The sequence below is a fragment of the Onychostoma macrolepis genome, chromosome 02, assembly GCF_012432095.1.
Source record: "Onychostoma macrolepis isolate SWU-2019 chromosome 02, ASM1243209v1, whole genome shotgun sequence".
Classification (NCBI taxonomy): Eukaryota; Metazoa; Chordata; class Actinopteri; order Cypriniformes; family Cyprinidae; genus Onychostoma; species Onychostoma macrolepis.
The window spans coordinates 12124933-12143730 of NC_081156.1; the positions used below are offsets into that span (position 1 = coordinate 12124933).

Sequence of the window (18798 nt, forward strand, 5' to 3'; positions counted from 1 at the left end):
ACTGAGCTTTTTAAAGCAGGATAGATTCTTATTGGCTCATCAGCTGGAAAACAATTTGTTCTGAAATGTTATAGTGGCGTTAAGGCCAGTTCACACCAAGGATGATAAGTACAATGATAAAGATAATGATAATTTTAAATCATTCTACATGTAAAACAATATAGCGTAACCCATATCACAACCATAACAAAAACGGCACATAGGAACGATGCTGTTGAAATTAGGGGTTTGCGATATTGAAAAAAAATTATATCTCGATATTTTTTGGGATTTTTTCAATAACGATAATTAGTCGATATTTTGCAGAGTGTGTTATTGTGCTGATATCTGACTACTGTGGAGAGCTGCAGTTTTTGACATTCTTCATATTCTGGGTGGTCAGTTCACATTAGTGATAGAAATGAATCTTTTCATATAAGTTTAAATTGATTTTTACCTTTTAGTATGCGTCTTTTGAGTCAAATTGTTACATTTAATCAGTCAGTTAGAATGATAAGACATTTAGGCTGTTGCCAAACAAATGAAACCAGTAGTAACAAAATTAATCTTTGCAGAAGTTGCATCTGAAGTGGCATTTAAATGTATTTACACACTGTTTAGGACATGGAGTGCTGTAACCTGCAGTTACAAATGCATAATGTTTTGATATTTTAAACATAAAACATTAAATACTGATATTTGAAATTATTTTAAAATGAACAAATACTTTGAATGTGAAATTAAAACCGCCAGTAGGTGGCAGAAGTCACTGTTAACAAGTGAGTCATTGCGACTGAACCGAATCATTTAACGGTTGATTCATTCAGGAACGAAACTGTCATGTTGCTCAGAGACGCAAAACAGCGCTGTGGCTGTTTTTGTAATTATTTATGCTGGCGAAATGGAGCAAAAACAGGCAGTATGGTGTCTAAAACGTAAGTCTCTTAATATTAACTTATTGTTGATTTGTGATCATTCTTAATGCATTTTAATAGACCGAATCATGCAGTGAAAGAACACACTAAATGCGCACGCGCTCTAGTCTAGACTTCACGTAATGAATGCGTGCTCTCTGTAGGGGTGTTTTGTTTGTTTTTTGCAAAATACTGTATAATGTTAAATTGCAAATCGTTAAAACAACAATTGTGATATTATCGCAGATGATAGGCCCTATATATCGCACACCCCTAGTTGAAATCACTTTCAAAACTTTTTTTTCCCCCCCAGCTGATGAAAAATTAAAAAACAACATGGACAGCCAATCAGAATCCATCCTGCTTAAAAGAGCTTGAACATTTAAAATACCAGACTACAGAACTGTAGCGTGCACTTATAATAATAAACAATGTTATTGTTTGTTGGTGTGGATGCTAATGCAGTTATCATTATAGATTTAGTAATCTTTATAGTAGTCCATTCTCATAGAAATACAATGACTATTATCAGTATCATTATAGTTAAAAGTGTCATCACAAATTAAACATTTTAAAGGTGTTTACTCTTGATGAAAACACAACTTGAAGTGAATTAAGTTGGATGATGGCACTATTGATTTCTGTAGATTTGAAGAAGGTGGTTTTGACCTGCACCTAGGACAGATGTCCCTACAAAACATTATCATACCCATAAGCAGGATGTGGCTTTAATACCATTCAGATGTTAAAAATCCAGCTGGCACGGTTGTTAAAATATCCACAAAAATGGAAATAATGCAAAGAGACAAATGCATAAAACACAGCTTCCTGACAGGACTGTGAGCATATGATCTTGACCCACTCAAAAATTCTATTATTACTTTGCATAATTATCCAACATAACCTAATTGGCATAACCTGGTAACTGTCACCCATCCCTCAGGAATCCTTCCCAAGAATATTCCAAGACTAGTCAAGTAGAAGAGAACACATTCATCTCATTAGCTCCTTCACACCCTCACAAGCTTCCTGGGAACAGCTTTTCTTGTTCTCAGAGCCTGGTAACACAAAAACACTTGGTGAAGGATGATTTCCCTACGGATTTCACGCTATATAAATAAATAAAATGAACTGGTTGACAGCAGGTGGCAGCTTCTAAGTGTATTTTGAGTTAATATTTCAAAACCTTTTAACATTATGAGTGCGAATGCATAAACTGACAAGAGAAAAGGCAGACTGAAGTATTTTCAGACACACCTTAAAATCAACATCACATTGTACCCTATTTACTTCACCTCAAGTTCTTAGATTTATTGCTCTTTGATTGAACTATTTTTAATTTTTTTTTGTCCTCACGATCATGATTAAATCTCCTCTGAGAACAGCTGATGTCACTTAAGCCACGTGGTTATGGTAATGTAAAACCAAAAACCAAATAAGAGCCATGTCGAAATCAATGTAACTAGATGATAACCTGAGACATCCTGCTTGGAACTGTTCAGGTCCTATTAAAAATTAATCACTGTAATTTGAGTAATCTATAGACAAAACATAATCCAACAATTAACAGTCATTGGTGCCTTATTAACAAGCTTATTAATAGTTTATTTATGGTTAAACTGTATTGTAACTAAGTCTTTTGTTTCAGATTATTCTTGCATTATCAATACATTAACAATAGTCAATTATAGTAATTATTTAGAAAAATTACAAAATAACTGCTTAACTACATTTTATCACCGAAAGTACTGCCATTTTGAGTGTTTCTGAATTCTGTTGCAGTGGTCAGGGTGTACAAGTCGGAGCACTCATAAAATTAAAGTTCTATAAGAACGGTAACGGTTTTTGCAAGTTGAATTCTCATAACAGAGGATTCTCATAAAGTTATTTCGATGCGTGTTCTTTGTCACAATTGAATTCTCAAAGTTATTGTGATGTGATCTGAACACCTTATGTAACTTTTCGCATGTATAAAATCAAGCTGACACTACATTTTTTCTTGTTTTATGTAACACACCATATTGTGTTGGCCAACCTCGAAGTTTGCATCACCCTGGTTCCCTCGACAAATAAAGTAGGTTTTGTGACCAATAATCTTCACAAATAAAAACATTTGATATAAAAACAAGCACTTTTATGTGCTTTGAAGACTAAATACAATCACCAGATATAAAAAGCTAAAGTTAGGCTACAGACAAACTAACACGGTCACCACCAATAAGCTTCCAACAACTCTTTCAGTCTTCATTTAGACAATAAAGACTGAAAGACAAGTAATATATATATGGTTTTATGTCGTAGAATAAAACATGAAAACACCTAACCTCAACCAAAATGCATTCAAAAAACCCACTGACTCCAGGATGATGGAAAAGTGCTAGAACGCTAACTTATTTCTTTGTTTTGGCCTCCAAAATTATCCTTGCAGCACTCTATTCATTTTGACTTTGGATGTGTATGCAGGCTGTGATATGAAACAAGTCTAAAATGAAACAAACGACAAATGTTCAAGGGGGGTAGGAGACATTGCTTTTAATTTAAAAATAAAGTTTTTAGCCTTAAATTAACAATGAATCTCTATTCCAATTCAAAGGAGTGTAATGCCTACTGCACAAAACAACTGAAGACAAAGATCTGTAATGCTATACAGCTAAAGGAAACTCCACAAAACTTTTTTTTTTTTTTTTTTAAATAATGAAAAGTTATTTAAATGAGGCATCTCTTTGGCACTCTCTAAATGGAGCGCTTCAAGATGTTGCCTTCCCTGCCTTAAGTACTATGAAACGTACAACTGAAGAGGGGGAAAAAATGTGGATAAGTGCACCAGTTCGACCATGACTGGTCACAAGTCACTCTTACCTGTGTTGGCATAGTAATGCAACTAAGAGTAGAAAAAGTAGAGAAAATCTGGCTTTAACACATATAAATACACCTTTTTACAAACAAAGTTAATCCAGAACTAATTTGCAATAAGGAAACTGGCATTCCTTTCACTTCAACAAAAAAATAATTTAAATAAAACAAAATCCAAAGCTGCTGTATCCACCTAAATGTGAGAGTATAAAGCTAGTTTTCTATAATGTCCCATGTTTACAGTAGATCACACATGAGAGCTGCTCGTACTAATAAAGACTAGGTTCATCCATGAGATTCAGATATTGCCAAGCACTTTAAGACCTATAAAAAAGGTCAGTGGGATGGCGCATCCACGCTGACTAAAGATTTGTCTGACGGGCTAAAGGTCTGTTCATGTGCGGTCAGCCGGTGGGTCTGCAGGGAGGTGATTAAAAAACCAGTTGAAACATTACCGCCACCTGATTGAAGACAGTAGGAATCCGAGAGCTGTTCAACGCCCCCGCTGAGCCTAAGCCGGTTGTGTGCTGTCCGAACAAACAAACACTCTTACACAAGACATTCCTAGCATTTAATCTCTGGGACTCTCATCTGTCCCGGCTGAAGACCGTTCACAGTAAGATGAGATTTCATACTTAGCCTGAAGGTCTAAAACTTGATCTTGGTGTTTTTAAAAACAAAAGGCTCTGTACTGTATTTGCAGTTTTCTGATCACGTGATGACGTTTGTGCACTTTAAACAGAGACATCTAGTCCAGCCTGTTTTTCTGGCGAATTGATCTGTTTGTTGAAGACACTGTCTGTGTGGAGTAAGCTACTCCATGATGGCTCTGTATATGACCGGTTCGATGTAGTCCTCTCTATAGCGGGAGTTGATCACACGCTGTCTTTTCGAGTCTTGCTTCACCTCCTTCTCCACAAACACTCCTTTGAAGCGCATATCTGACGCCACAGACTAGGGATAGAAATAAAACGCATTTAATGTCTGTTAAGCCACTTGTTGTTCAGTAGCACTGTGTCATGACAAGTTAAGATCACTGTAGTGGTAAGACAGATCAAGAAAAGTAGCTTTGAAATGAGTTTCTTGATTGTGTGCCACACATTATCATTTAATGAAGCAGCGCCGGCAGGAAATCACTTACCAAGCGGGCTTTAACACGTTTAGGCAGCTCCTCATCCAAACTGTACACGTCTTCCCTCTTTACAGTAAGCTGAGAGTCATCTTCAAATTCCACCTGGAAAATAATTCAGGACCATTTTAATATTGACATTATAAAATGGAATTAAGTGTATTTTCATGATCTCTGCTCAGGCGAGCTGCGAATGAAGACATTATGAAATGGCATATAAATTGCTTTGCAATGGTAGATGGTCTACAGTTATGCTGCCTTCAGGAAATGTCAGAATCTTATTTTTGAGTGTGACTGTACAACTAATTTGTATTCATTTTTGTGGACTGTTGATGACGGAGAGCAATAATGTTTGCCAGAAAATCGCATTTAGTTGGGTAATTAAGCAACAGGGTCGACACAGTGTTAAAATATGAAGAGATGTAAACAATTACAAACCTAATGCACATCTTCTGATCTTAATTTTCCTTTATTATTACTAAAAATCCTGTCTTAGTCAGTAAGTTGAAAAAGCAAAAACTAGACCTGAAAAAAAGACTGTCATGACCGTACTTTATTATTATGTGAATATGTATGGTAATGAATGTTATGATATTAAACTTTAACAGTATACGATACAGATTAGTCGTCTGTCTTCTATCCTAAAGCCTGGAATACACTACGTCAGGGGTCTTCAACTAAAACGGCTCGAGGTCCAGTAATGAACCCTCCCCACCAGCCGAGGTCCGAACAATTATATATAAAAAACAATTGATGGTTTTTGCCAGGCCAGGGTATCTGCAGGATATTTAAGCTTAAATTCAAGACTTTTAAAGACCTTTTTTTTTTTTAAGACCTGCACAAAAAATTTTAAATAAATAAAAAATTAAATGACTGTAAAAAGCACGATTTACTGTTCAGATGCAGGTTTTCACAAAAACAATCAAGTATTATATTAATTAAATAAAATATAAATATATTTTACTGCCTTAATTGTTTACATTTTATAACACATCTTCTTGTTGATCCACCAGTTCACATTTACAACTCTGCGTGTTTGCTTAAAAACATGGATTGATTTTCACATTGGCCTTTGACAACAGCAGACTGTACGGGCTGATTGAAAATGGAAAATAATTCTCTTCCAGCAGGTGGCGCTTTGGGAATGGCAGTACACAAAGCCCAACAGACAGACTCCACAAAGCAGTGAAGCAGATGACTTTGAAACGTGCAGCGCTCATATTTATTCAAAGAATAGCGCAATTCTTGTCTTTCAGTCCCCACATTTAACACCTCCTGAAATCATAATTAAGACTTTCTTGTAACATTTAAGATTTTTAAGGACCCGTCAACTTTCCTAATTTTTGAAAATGCCATTGCTTTTCACCCACTGAAAGTTTCATCTGTCACTGTACGCACGACTGCACCCAAACAGCTCTAGAGCTGACCTTGATCTGCTAGATATAAATTTGATGTACTAGAAATTAGCGTTTGGTATTTATTTCATTATGTCAAAAGCCTTCACGGACTCGGACCGGAGTCCGCTACCGTAAAGACTACAAAAGCTGCGCCAGTTGAAATAGAAGCTAGATATGTAGGTCCGGGTCCAGATTTGGACGGCTTCTGGGTCTGGACCCGGACCGCGGTCCGCCTGTTAGTGACCTATGCACTACGTGATTTTTGCCCCGATTTTCCAGTCTGAACAAGTTGACGCTAGTTGAGGAATGTCGGAGCCAGTCTGCAGATTACACCTGACAGATTCCACAGAAAATCAGTTAGTGTATGATGGTCACAGAATCCATTTTTTTTAGCTTCAGACTTTGATTCTATCCAGTCGGAGGATATCAAACATGTTTGATGTTTTCAGCCGATTTTAGAACACGTATGTTTTCATTTGTCATGCGTCTCCTAGAAACAAGGCGCACGTTTCTGGGTGAGTTCGTTGTGATCGGAACAACTTTAAAGTCTGGTAGTGCATGATCTTCAGTCACGTAGTGTATGATGCCCAGTTTTCCTTTGTCACTATTTACAAAGTCGGTAAGTGTATGATACCTAGTGTTTTAAGAATCTGTTTGTGTAGTGTATTCCAGCCTTAAATTATAATGATTCTCAGAATAAAACAGTCATCATACTGTGACGCATCTACTTTGCAGTGTCTGAATTTGAACTCTAACCCAAATAGTGTACACAAGTGTGTTTGCTGTCCTCTGACCTGGTACATTGGGATGATATGGTCAGAGACAAATTTGGCTCCATAGATCAGGCCATCTGTCCAGCGCACTTGAACTACGTCTCCCTCCGATGGTGGACCGAGCTGCCTACAGTCTCTATTCTGAAAAATAAACACCAGCAGGGCTTCAGTACACTGCTTTTAACCATCAAACATTGTTTTGAGCTGTGTAACTCCTTACGTACCACTATATCCTCAGGGAACAAGTTGTCACTGAATGAGCCATCATCAAAGATAACCTCATAAAAGGTGGCATTTGTCAGCTCAACCACCTCACAATGGTAGTATCGGCCATTTCTGTGCTTGCAGATTACTTTCTGTCCCTTCTCCAACTCCCGCATAGATGCCTTGTTGCGTTGCTGAAGATAACATCAGATATTAGACATCTCAGACAACACACATCTTTTGCACGGTTAACAATAATGCTCTAACATAACAGACTGCAGCAAGCAAAAGGCTTACACTTATGACATTACATACTGTAGTCACGAACCTTAACAACAAAATAATAATAACAGACGTTGTTGGAAACAGACAGTAAATACATACTGGCTCAAAGAACAGAATTACAACCCGATAAACCATCCAGACAAAGTTACAGTAAAATATTTTTTTAAAATTATATACATATATTTTTTAAGCTGTTATATCTAGACTTCCCTATAATCCTGCCCATGTCTGTGTTGTGTCTATACCTCTATTTGGATGCCACCCTTATGCCTCCAGCAGGTAAAGTAGACCACAAACGGCCAATCATCCGGGTGCATTTGAACTCCAGCTGCTTGTGCACAGGTCGGGTGAAAGGCAGTGGAACAGCGGCCATGTGAGCATTGCACGCAACAACCCGTGCTCTTCCTCACCCATTTACGGCAAAACTGGCATTTCTAAAAAGAAACCTTTGTTAGTTATGTCTTTGACCTTAGAAATAGACTTGGGCTCAGGCAAGGTGAACAATCAACAAATTCTAATGAATTCAGAAAGTAATTAGACTATTTCTTAATGATTCATTAAAGGTTTAATGAAGGGATTGCATTACCAAAAAGAAGTGCTTAAAAGAAGTGCTACACAAACAGTGTTGGTGATTAATTAACTAGGAGTAGAGATGCTGCCAACCTACTGTTATCTACTTTTTTCAGTAATATGAGAATACCTCAGCTATTCTCAGAACAGCAAAGCTTTTACAATAACAAAGTAAGTTTTCCAATTAGTAACCTGACAAAATGCAGCACTGCCACATTTTTACTCATTTTATGTAGTATTGCATGGGCACACATTGTTCAAAAGTGTAGGGTTGTTAAGATCATTACATTTTTTCAGAAAGAAGTATATTATGCTCTCCAAGCATCATTTACTCATTTGCTCAAAGATACAGTAAAACCAATATTGTGAAATACTTTTACAATTGACAAATAGCTATTTATTTATTTAAATTATTCCTGTGATAGTAAAGTAGAATTTTCAGCAGCCAATATTCCAGGTTTCAGCATCACATGATCCTTCAGAAATCATTCTAATATGATCTTATATGGTCTTATTATTATTATTATCAATGCTGAAAACAGTTGCACTGCTTAATATTTTCTGGAAACCGTGATACATTTTTTCTTCTTTCCATAGATTCCTTGATGACTAGAATGTTCAACAGAACAGCATTTATTCTAAATATATTTTTTGCAGCATTTAAAATTTAAATATATAATATGTATGTAAATATATAAATGTCCATCCTTGCTGAATAAAAGTATTAATTTCTTGAAAAAAGAGAACTTTTGAATGATAGTGCAAGCAAACGGAGGCAATTAACAAAAACACACCTAAAAGGTGTTTTTATTATGTATTGTTATGAAAGTAGATTCATTTTAGGGAAATGGTTTATTAAAAATAAGTCTGTGTGTGTCCCTTAATGTCTGTAATTTTTTAGGGGAAATGTCTGGATACATATTGCTTTACCACCCTGTTTTTTACAAAATTATAGTAATGAGAGAGTTTGTACTTTTATTAATGTATTTAATGTGAATTTGTGAGTTCCCTTGATGTGGATACCCTAATTAAGAGCCTCATTGTTTTTGCCCTGGTCAAGATTATACATTTATGTAAATTTACTTTCCCTCTGTACATCAGTCAGCACTGCATCTAGATTGGTATTTCACTTTTCTGTACAAAACATTAACCTACCAGCTTAAATCTCTGAAGCGGGATACTACTGAGATCGACAGGACTGCGCTCTGCAATGTTCACGAAGCGAGCCTCCAGCACTGCTACGGCGCACAGTACATGAACCCACCTGCAACAAAACCACATTTTCAACCCAAGCAGGTTTCATCAGAGCCTGAGGTAAAACCCTTTACATGAAGTACTGTCAGCAGCTGAGAGAGGCAGCTCTCATTCAGTTGAGAGGAATGTGTATAATTGAAAATAGCTGGTGTTCACTGTAAGGGGCTCCACCAAGAGGCTCCTGGCTACCTACTTGTCATTGTTGGCCTTCTGCAGAGCTCCTCCTCTTAGAGAGCATAAACAGCAGTCCTGAGGGAAAGACACAAACACTTAGTCACACCACTGGGAATAATAAACAGATGAGTGAAAGTAGGTGCTACTGGAAAAAACCTTGTCATGCATGAAAGCCAGACATAATAGCGCCCCCTAGCAGATAGAAAAATGAATAGCAGTGGTTTTGAGAATTAAAAAAAAAAAAACCTGTAAACCTGCTCAAATGATCCAACTGACCTGAGTTATGGCATTAGCTTCACAGCGGGAACATCTCCACTCATCCAGATTAGTATCCTGAGACACACCGTAACAACCTGCAGACAAAACATTCACAATTCATCAAATGACCTTGTTACATTTTCAAAAACATAGGGATAGCAGACAAATTACATGAATGAACATTTCTTTTGGAACATAAAAACTAGGTTATCATTTTATACCAATCAATAAGGGAAGTGAATATTTTTATATGATATTCAAATAAACAACCAAGGAACATATATTGAGAAAGTAAAGAGATTCAGTTATGCTTTTATGCAAACCTTAAACGGTCCTGTTATGTGACTTTCAGAAAAGCACAAATATTTCATGTAGTCTCATTTTATGAGGTTATATACATTATCAGTAAGACATATTTATGTTTTTGAAAATAGTCACCACCAAGGCTGCATTTATTTGATCAAAAATACAGTAAAAATAGCTATTACAATTTAAATTAATTTGTTGTCTATTTTAAATGCAATTTATTCCTGTGATGGCCAGTCTTCAGTGTCAAATGATCCTTCAGAAATCACTATAATATGCTGATTTAGTGATCAAGATATTATTAATGTTGAAAACAGTTCTGCTGCATAATATTTGTGAGGAAACCATTATATTTTTCAGGACTTTCTGATGATTTTCAAAAGAAATACAAATCTTCTGTAATATTGTCAATATCTTTACTGTAATTTTGATCAATTAAAATGCATCCTTGCTGAATAAAAGTATTAATCCCAAACTCTTAAAGGGTAGACAAACTACATGGAACAAAATGAAACAACCAAGAATATGTATTGCGAAAGTGAAATCTGTACAAAATGTTCTGTACGAAATATTCCACGTGTTCTCTAGTTTAATAAACTGCATGTATAATTATAAAAAAGAAAAATGCTTTAGTGCAGATATTTCAGTGATAACAGAGAGTGACAAACTGCTTACTTGTATGTACGCGCACACTGCACACAGAGCAGCTGATGAGTTGGCTAGTTCCGTCTTCCTCCACATTCGGGGTGGATAAGTGTCCTTCAGAGCTGCTGGTGAAACACATCTCTGGAATCAGCGGCTTGGTCCTCCGTTTGTCTCCTTCTTCAGCTGCAGAACTGCTCTGGCTCAGGCTGATTACATCACTCTATATGAAGGAAACGGCAGAGTGCACAGCACAGACTTACAGTGATTCCACAAATCATTTTTCAATTATCAGCTCACAAATAAAGGGATAATTACTTCTGACTGTATCAAATCTACCACTACATTTTGTTTTCACAACTAATCAGACTTCAGCGTGTAATTTCTGAGCCACTGGCAGCATCAAACAGCCAAAGAGACCAAGTTGCTGTGCTTGCCAACTCAAAAGAACTTTGAGAAATGTATTTTTGTGATGGTAATAGCATGTGTTACCTCTGTGTACGTGTGAAAGAGAGTACACACAGCACAGTACGGAGGTTGCTGGCCCATGCGGAAGTTAAAATCCTTCTCAACTCTAAAGTTGCGTGGCTTGCTTTGCCACATGGGAGCCAGGAGTCTGGCCCAGGGATCGGTCTCCTCTGGCTCAGCTGCTGGCTCTTGAATCTCTGTGGAGTGAAGGAGCTAATTAAAAAGAGCACTAACAATGATGTGACAATAAATAAACAATGTGAAGCAAGATCCTAACCGTCATCACTGGAGCTCTCTCTGAGCAGGGGATGCAAGCGTGGCAATTTACTGAGTGGCTGCAGTTTCCTCTTCATGCTCTTATTCTCTTTCTCTCCCTCTCCCTCGATTTCAAGCTGAAAAAAAAGCAAGAGAGGAGTTCAATTTCATTTGGATTTGGATGTTGTTGAGGTGATAAAAAAAAGAGAAAAAAGAGAATACATTTAACGCACATTACCGTTCAAAATTATGCTATGCTCAAGAGTTGCTATGCTTTTTTTTAAATGTTTTTGAAGTCTCTTATGCTCACCAAGGCTGCACTTTTAAAAAATAAAAAATACAGTAAAGATATTAAACTATCCCTGTTTACACTGGCGTTTCTGCTGCGTTTCAGAAACGATCTCCGTTTACACTACACAACCGAAAACGCATGTCACATGACCATGCATGCAGGTACAACCATAGATATGTATTAGGTAGATCCCCTATTATTTAGATGGCGGACGCGTCTGCGTGGTTCGGGCAGTCGAATAGGGAATCGACCTATACATATCTATGGGTACAACAATGAGCATGATGTTATGGTTTACACGGTCGTCAAGGATACGCAGAGCGAATGTGGGCAGCCACGCCATTGTTTTCAAAAGTCTTTACACTGAAATGCAACCCCAGAAAAAACGGGGTCTGCAGCATTTTCAAAAGTCTCCGTTTTTGACCTGGAATACGCTGGCGTAGTGTAAACGATAGGTGTAACCGTAGCAAAAGTTATGGGTTTTAAAACGAAAACGCACTAGTGTAAACGGGCCTAAATCATTCTAATATGAGTCACATAAACCTTCAGAAATCATTCTAAATATTAAAAGCAGTTATGCTGCTTAATATTTGTGAGGAAACCATAATATTTTTTAGGAATCTTTGATAAAGTTCAAAACAACAGAAGTGTTTACTGTCACTTTTAATCACATGAATACATCCTTGCTGAATAAAAGTACTCAATTTCTTACAAAAAAAAAAAAAAAAAGCCTCACTGACATTAAACTTTTAAAACAATAGTGCAACTTACTAGTAATGCATGATTTTGTGGTATCATTATCAGAGAATTATCAGTAGTAGTTAGTCAATACTGAATAATGTGCAGCTCATTTTCTCTATTTTTTACATTCAAGTTACCTTTGAAGTAATTAAATTCAAAAGTAATCATTAAAATAATATTAATGACTAATAATTTAATGACACTGTTAAATGCCTTTAGCAAATATACATTTTTCATACTGTACATTATAATGTTGTGATGGCTAAATTCACTTAAATTATTTAAAATGGTTGATTTTCATGTTCAGCATTTTATTTTTAATCAATTCAACAGATATTATATAGTTCTAATGTATATTATCATATATATTACATGAAAATAATCACTGGCTTATTGAATTATTTTATAATCAATAAACTGCTGTTTTAATTTCATAATATTTAGTTACTTGGTTTTTTATATGCTACAGTCCTATGAAATCATTTTAATTGCCCCTATCAAATATCAACACACTAAGTCAATATATGTACCAACCATTGTGTTTGGTTGTGGCGTATTTGGCCTCACATCTGGTTTGATGTCTGGCTCATTGAGGTCTTCTCTTGGTTTCTCTGTGCTGGGTTGTTGAGGTTTATGGGGCACTGATCTGGCTGCATAGCTGTGGACCTGCAGGGCATCTGAAGGGCTCAGGGTCCGATGAAAGAGAAGGCTTGCCACCCCTGGTTTGGTGGAAATCCGTGGCACAGCTGACAGGCAGTGAGGGGCAGTAGGGACAGATGCTATAGAGAGGTGACGCTTTGGGAAGGACTGTGTACAGGCTGAAGATGGGTTTGTGGCACTTAAACCCGTGCCCCTAACATGCTCCCCGGATGCAGTGCTTCTGGAACCAGGAAGCATCTTTAAACTGGTTGAACCCATCAGAGGCAGCAGGTCATCTTCATCTTTCAATTCTGAAATAGATTTGGTTTTCATCATATTTCGGGTGTATATATATATATATATATATATATATAAAAATATATAAACACTATCACTTAAAGTTGCCTTAATTTGTCAGTTCTGAAAATTAGCAACTCATGGCACTGAAAACTTTTTTTTTTTTTAATTTAGGCCATTACAACATGACACACCTGGATACTCTCTGCATTGTTCTGTGTATGTAGTCAAGCGGCTCTTCTTGCCATATTCAGCCTCCTCATCGTTTGTTTCACTCTTTGGAAGAACTTCCTCTGGTAAATCCAGACACACTCTGTGTCTTTTGGTTCCTATCCTTTGTTTAGTGAAACTAATTTAATTGGAAAAAGCAACTTTTAAAACTGATATAACATGATTTCTTTTCACATATCATATCAGTATGTGCAAATGGGAGTTTAGTGAGTGTTTATCACCTCTTTTTTTGTCCTTCGCTACATTGGTTCTCGAAGCAGAGTTCCTGAGCACCACTTTTCCCAGCCTCTCCACCTAAAAACTCAGCTGCTTCGAGTGTAGGCTTGGAGTGGTCAATGGGAGCATTGTCCTTCCCCGCCAACCACAGCTCGTACCGTTCAGGCTGAAATTTCCTTACAAACACATCCATGGAGATCTTCACCATGTCTTTTCTACAAGAACACTGAGGGGAAAAAATACCAAGATTGATGCACTGTGTAGTGTACAGGCATTTCAGTACGTGATAAATGCCACTGACAAAGATGATACAGATCACAAACGTTTATATATACTAGTATACATACTACCATTCAAAGGGTTTTTTCAAGAAATTAATACTTGAATTCAGAAAGGACTCATTATATTGACCGTAAAGTCATGAATAATGTTTTAAAACCATTCAAATAAATGCAGTTTTTTGAACTTGCCACAAAAGTAATATTGTGAAAAATTACAATTTAGAAAAAAAATTTTCTATTTCAATGCATTTTCAAACTCCTGTGATTTACCCGACCCTGAACTTTTGGATTGTTATTTATTTATTTTTACCAGTATGGCTTGCTTTCCATAGTCAATCCATCGTCTTGTGGCAAAGTTGGTAGATTCAGCACAGTTGAAACCATGGTTAAACCCTGCATGATAGCCGTATGGAAATGTTATCATGAACTCTCCAGCCTCCTGAGTGATCTGCAAAGCATGAACAGACAACGATATCACAGAACCTTCTCAAATTGAGTTGCAAACAAATGTACATTGAGGAAACAGGAAGCCTAAGGCCAGCTTTATACTGGATGCATAAGCAGAGTGGAAGCAGCGCAGGCCTGTTGTGCTTTCACACCGGCAGCGTTTGTGTGCGCAGATGAGCCTCAACTTATGTACTGCAAATACAGATAAGTACTGTCCATTGTGCCACCTTTTTTAGGTGTTCTCCTCTGACAACTGTATGTCACATGCTCTGTGATGCAACCGCGTTCCCCTCCCACTGTCTCACACATACTGTGCACATTATATGCTGTGTTTTCACTGTGTCTGATTACACTCTGCTTACAGGTCTAGTGTGAAACAGGCTTAATACGGTTTACTAATGATAAAAATCAAGTCATCAGTGGTAGGGCTGTGCAATTAATCGCATGCACTTGTCATTCGCATCTTGTCAGTAAAGCCAGTTCTGTGATTAGTAGTAAATCTCCTTCACGTGCTTTCAGATAGAGCGACATTTAATACACAGAGCCATCGTTCACTGACAAGATACGCAATATCGCATTCATAATCGCAGATGAATCGCCTGAATCTGAAAGCACGTGAAGGAGATTTACTACTAATCACAGAGCTGGCTTTACTGACGAGATGCGAATGACAATCACATGCTATTAATTGCACAGCCCTAATCAGTGGGAAAAAATGCACTCACAACAACATACCTTTTCAAAAGGAATGCCATACTTCTTTAGAATTGAGGGTGAAATAAGAGTCATCTTGTGCCTAAGAAATGCTTCACAGTTTTGTGAACTTCCAGGGAAAAAGCCTTAGGAAGACAATAGGAAGCAATATATATATATATGAGCAAATGTAAATCGAGCTTAATATTTTCTTGAACAGAATTGACACAAAAGGCTGTTTACCTTTGGCTAGCCGCTCTAGTCTTTTTCCATGTTCGGGAGGCACGCAGTACCTGTGAGATCATTCCAGACATATTTAGCACTTGGCATAAGGACAGACAATTACAGGAACCATTTTTATGCCCAGGGTTTTCATCTACAAATGATTTTTGACAAGCAAACTTACCAAGACTTTGGTTCCCCAAAATGTAAGTAATTAATGCTATAGAGATCCATGTCCTCAGTGTGCCAAGCAAACGTGGTTTTCCACATTCCAAAGTAGAGGTAGGGTGTGTTCACTCCCTCTATAGTGATCCCACTCTCATGCTCCACGGTGTCAAGGATGGTATTCAAGTGCCCTACATTCCATTCTTTGACATCCTGTGTAAGACATGAAAAAGAAAACAATGACTCCATTCACATCAGGGAGTACTCAAACCAAAAGTGAAACCATATAGAACTCATTCAGATTGCTTACAAGTGTTTACTCACTGGGTCATAAAGGGTCCCATTCACATCAGCTCCATAGATAGGAGGGTTAAAGGTTAAATTTTTCCAGTATTTCCTTTCAAGCTCTTCAAAATCATCATACCGAGGGCTGCAAAACCTTACAGGGAGGGCAGATGAGGTTTAAATAAATTTCCACTGGAAAATGAGTAACAAGTTTAACAAGACTTACTTGTCACTGTTGGCTGTTTTACGGAACTCTTTCACAGTCATGGCTTTTTTCTGGATGTTGTACTGGGTGAACAGCCCTGACTGCCCAGTCACAACCTGCTGAATCGGTGCAGGTATTAGCAGGTCATCAATGTCATCGTATGAACGTCGAGGCTTCCAGTTTTTGGGTGGGACGATCTGCAGTTAAGCAAAGTCAACATCATTTTATGCTTTTTTTTTTTTTTTTAACAGAAGAAGCTTAGGCTACAGGGTAAAGAGAAGCGTTTTCCTCTAACCTTGGCCAGGCCTGCCTTGTGTGCACCTTGGGACTCCATGTATGCAATGTAGCGGTTGAAGTTCTTGAACTCTTCAATTGTGGGGTAAAAGGTCATTATACCTCTAGAAACCGGCATGTCGGACGCCATTTTTGCTGGCTGAGTCCTCAGCACCTGTATGACAAATTGATTGGACTGTAATATCTCAATGTGCATCTAACATAAAATCGACTATATTAGCAAATAATGAAATTTCATGAATATAAAAAAAAAAAACATGTTTTAAATATTATTTGACACTAAAATTGATCAAGTTTCATGCACTATATAACATGGGTTTTCGAACTTTTAGATGGCACAGGGGATATCCTAGTGCAAGGAACAACCATTTTAAAATTTAAAAAGCATCTGCACATATGTTTCTTGCATAAAAAAACAAATTTATACTGTGACAATTAAATATTAAATATGCCTAAAATATTTAGTATTTAGAATTATTTTTTCTACTAATTATTGTACTGCTTGTATTTTTATTTACACATTTATTTATAGTCTTTCACCTATTTAATCTAATTATTATTTTCATCATTTATTCAAATTTTTACACTATTTTTCTCTTAACTTTTCCAAGGACCCCCTAAAAACTTAAGAGGGCCCAGGATCTCAGTTTAAAAGCCCTTGCTACATAACATGTGGGATGACTTAAGAGCAATAACAGCATATAAACACCCAATTTATACCACAGACATCACATTATTTGCATGCTGGGTTGCTAGGTTTCATTAACTTCCCCTGACTTTGGTAAACCACAGATGTTTTAGCCTTATTTCCAAGAACTGTGTGAAAAACATCAAACCACATGTGACAAACTACAGCCGTATAGTATTCCTGTGAACAGGCTGGCAAATAAGCCTTATATGGCTATGATAGTGAGACAAAACCTCATATTCGTCCACTGCAGCCCGCAAAGCGTGTACACAATGCACGCCACGCCCATTTCCACGCCCCGCCTCGTATTCAGAAGCTTTGATGCTGATTGGCTAACACCTGCGTCTCTTTAAAAGTCGTGTGGCTAGGCTAAGGAGTTAGGCCAAACGTAAACATTATCATGTACAAAAGCATCAGATAAGTTAAAAGATTCAAACAATACAAAGTGCACGATATGGTATACAAAATGGACTAAGTACAAATGATAAATATAATAGAAAACGTGCGCAAGTGAGGAAACTAGCTGTTGGTTGCAGTAATGAAAGTGCAACCGTTAGCTCTTCGAAGCTAGCAACTTTACCACTATTATCATGGATTTTAAACCGTAAATTATAGAAATTGCGCAAATATAGAAAATAACAAGGAGGTAATATATAAATACTTACTGACTCTGTCGAACAAAACCCTAATAACTGCCCTCAACCTTAGTAGAGATGTTTAGCTAACAGCAGATCCTTCTCCTGACAAACCTCCATCAGCACTCGCGCACCACGCATGCGCGCACGGGATTTGTTTACTATTATTGGTCCACCCACGCCAGCGTCACCATAACCAATCAAATCACTGTCACGTTTACAGTAGCCTGCCTGCTGCCTGCCATACACAGTTTATTATCTTGTGTTGTTCAGGTAATAACAGGAGGATAACGATCATTGCAAACTTTCATTTAGTCTCAGTTTTAGTTTAAACGTTGCCTTTTAAGACAAATGAGTTTGACCCATTACTAATATAACTGCGTTTAATGGCAATACAATAACCAATTCACTATAATCCCCGAAAAACTGAAACAAAGCGGAAATTTAAAAACTCTAAAGAGAATATTCATTTTGTGGCTGCAGAGAGACTTAACACGGGGAAGAAAATTTGTATGTAATGTACGTATGCATGCATGGCCGCATGTATAAATTTACAATACATATATTGACATATTTAGATTTGATTTAGATTTATTTTATGCTTCTCTGGCACCCCCCAAAAAATGAATGACTGACTGAATAAATCTGAATACAATTAGTTACACTTTTTTTTTTTTTAACAGATGATTGTTGGCTAATGGTTTTAAATAAGAAGGTGTTAGGTGTTATTATTTACTATCAGAGATATGCATAGGTTGTTGTAATTATTGTTGGGAAAGGCTACTTTATTTAGCACTTTTATTGGTAATTTTTTTTAACTTTAACTTTATTCAAATAATTTGAAATAATTTCATCTTGAGGTCCCCTGGTTTAGTACCACAGGTCTAGAATCAAGAGAGCAGGATGTGTGAATCACTGCAGCCATCTACTGGTCATTTCAGTCAATTAGGTCTAAATACTCTTGTTTTATAATTTACTATACTTTAGATTATGTATGTTTGTTGTT

General features: G+C 36.9%; 1 protein-coding gene across 1 annotated transcript; it reads right to left on the reverse strand.

Moving 5' to 3' along the window:
• Positions 1-3410: 3410 nt before the first annotated feature.
• On the reverse strand, positions 3411-17970 carry kdm4ab (lysine (K)-specific demethylase 4A, genome duplicate b). The gene is made up of 22 exons (XM_058756624.1): positions 17823-17970; positions 16471-16623; positions 16197-16372; positions 16010-16124; positions 15705-15898; positions 15542-15591; positions 15341-15444; positions 14469-14606; positions 13883-14103; positions 13625-13779; positions 13029-13444; positions 11484-11598; positions 11231-11403; positions 10772-10961; positions 9809-9885; positions 9552-9607; positions 9260-9368; positions 7780-7968; positions 7270-7443; positions 7067-7186; positions 4888-4980; positions 3411-4700 (listed from the first exon to the last, which is right to left on the reverse strand). Exons 2-22 carry the CDS (start codon positions 16597-16599, stop codon positions 4560-4562), a joined length of 3135 nt encoding a protein of 1044 aa, XP_058612607.1. The 5' UTR covers positions 16600-16623; positions 17823-17970; the 3' UTR covers positions 3411-4559.
• Positions 17971-18798: the final 828 nt, after the last annotated feature.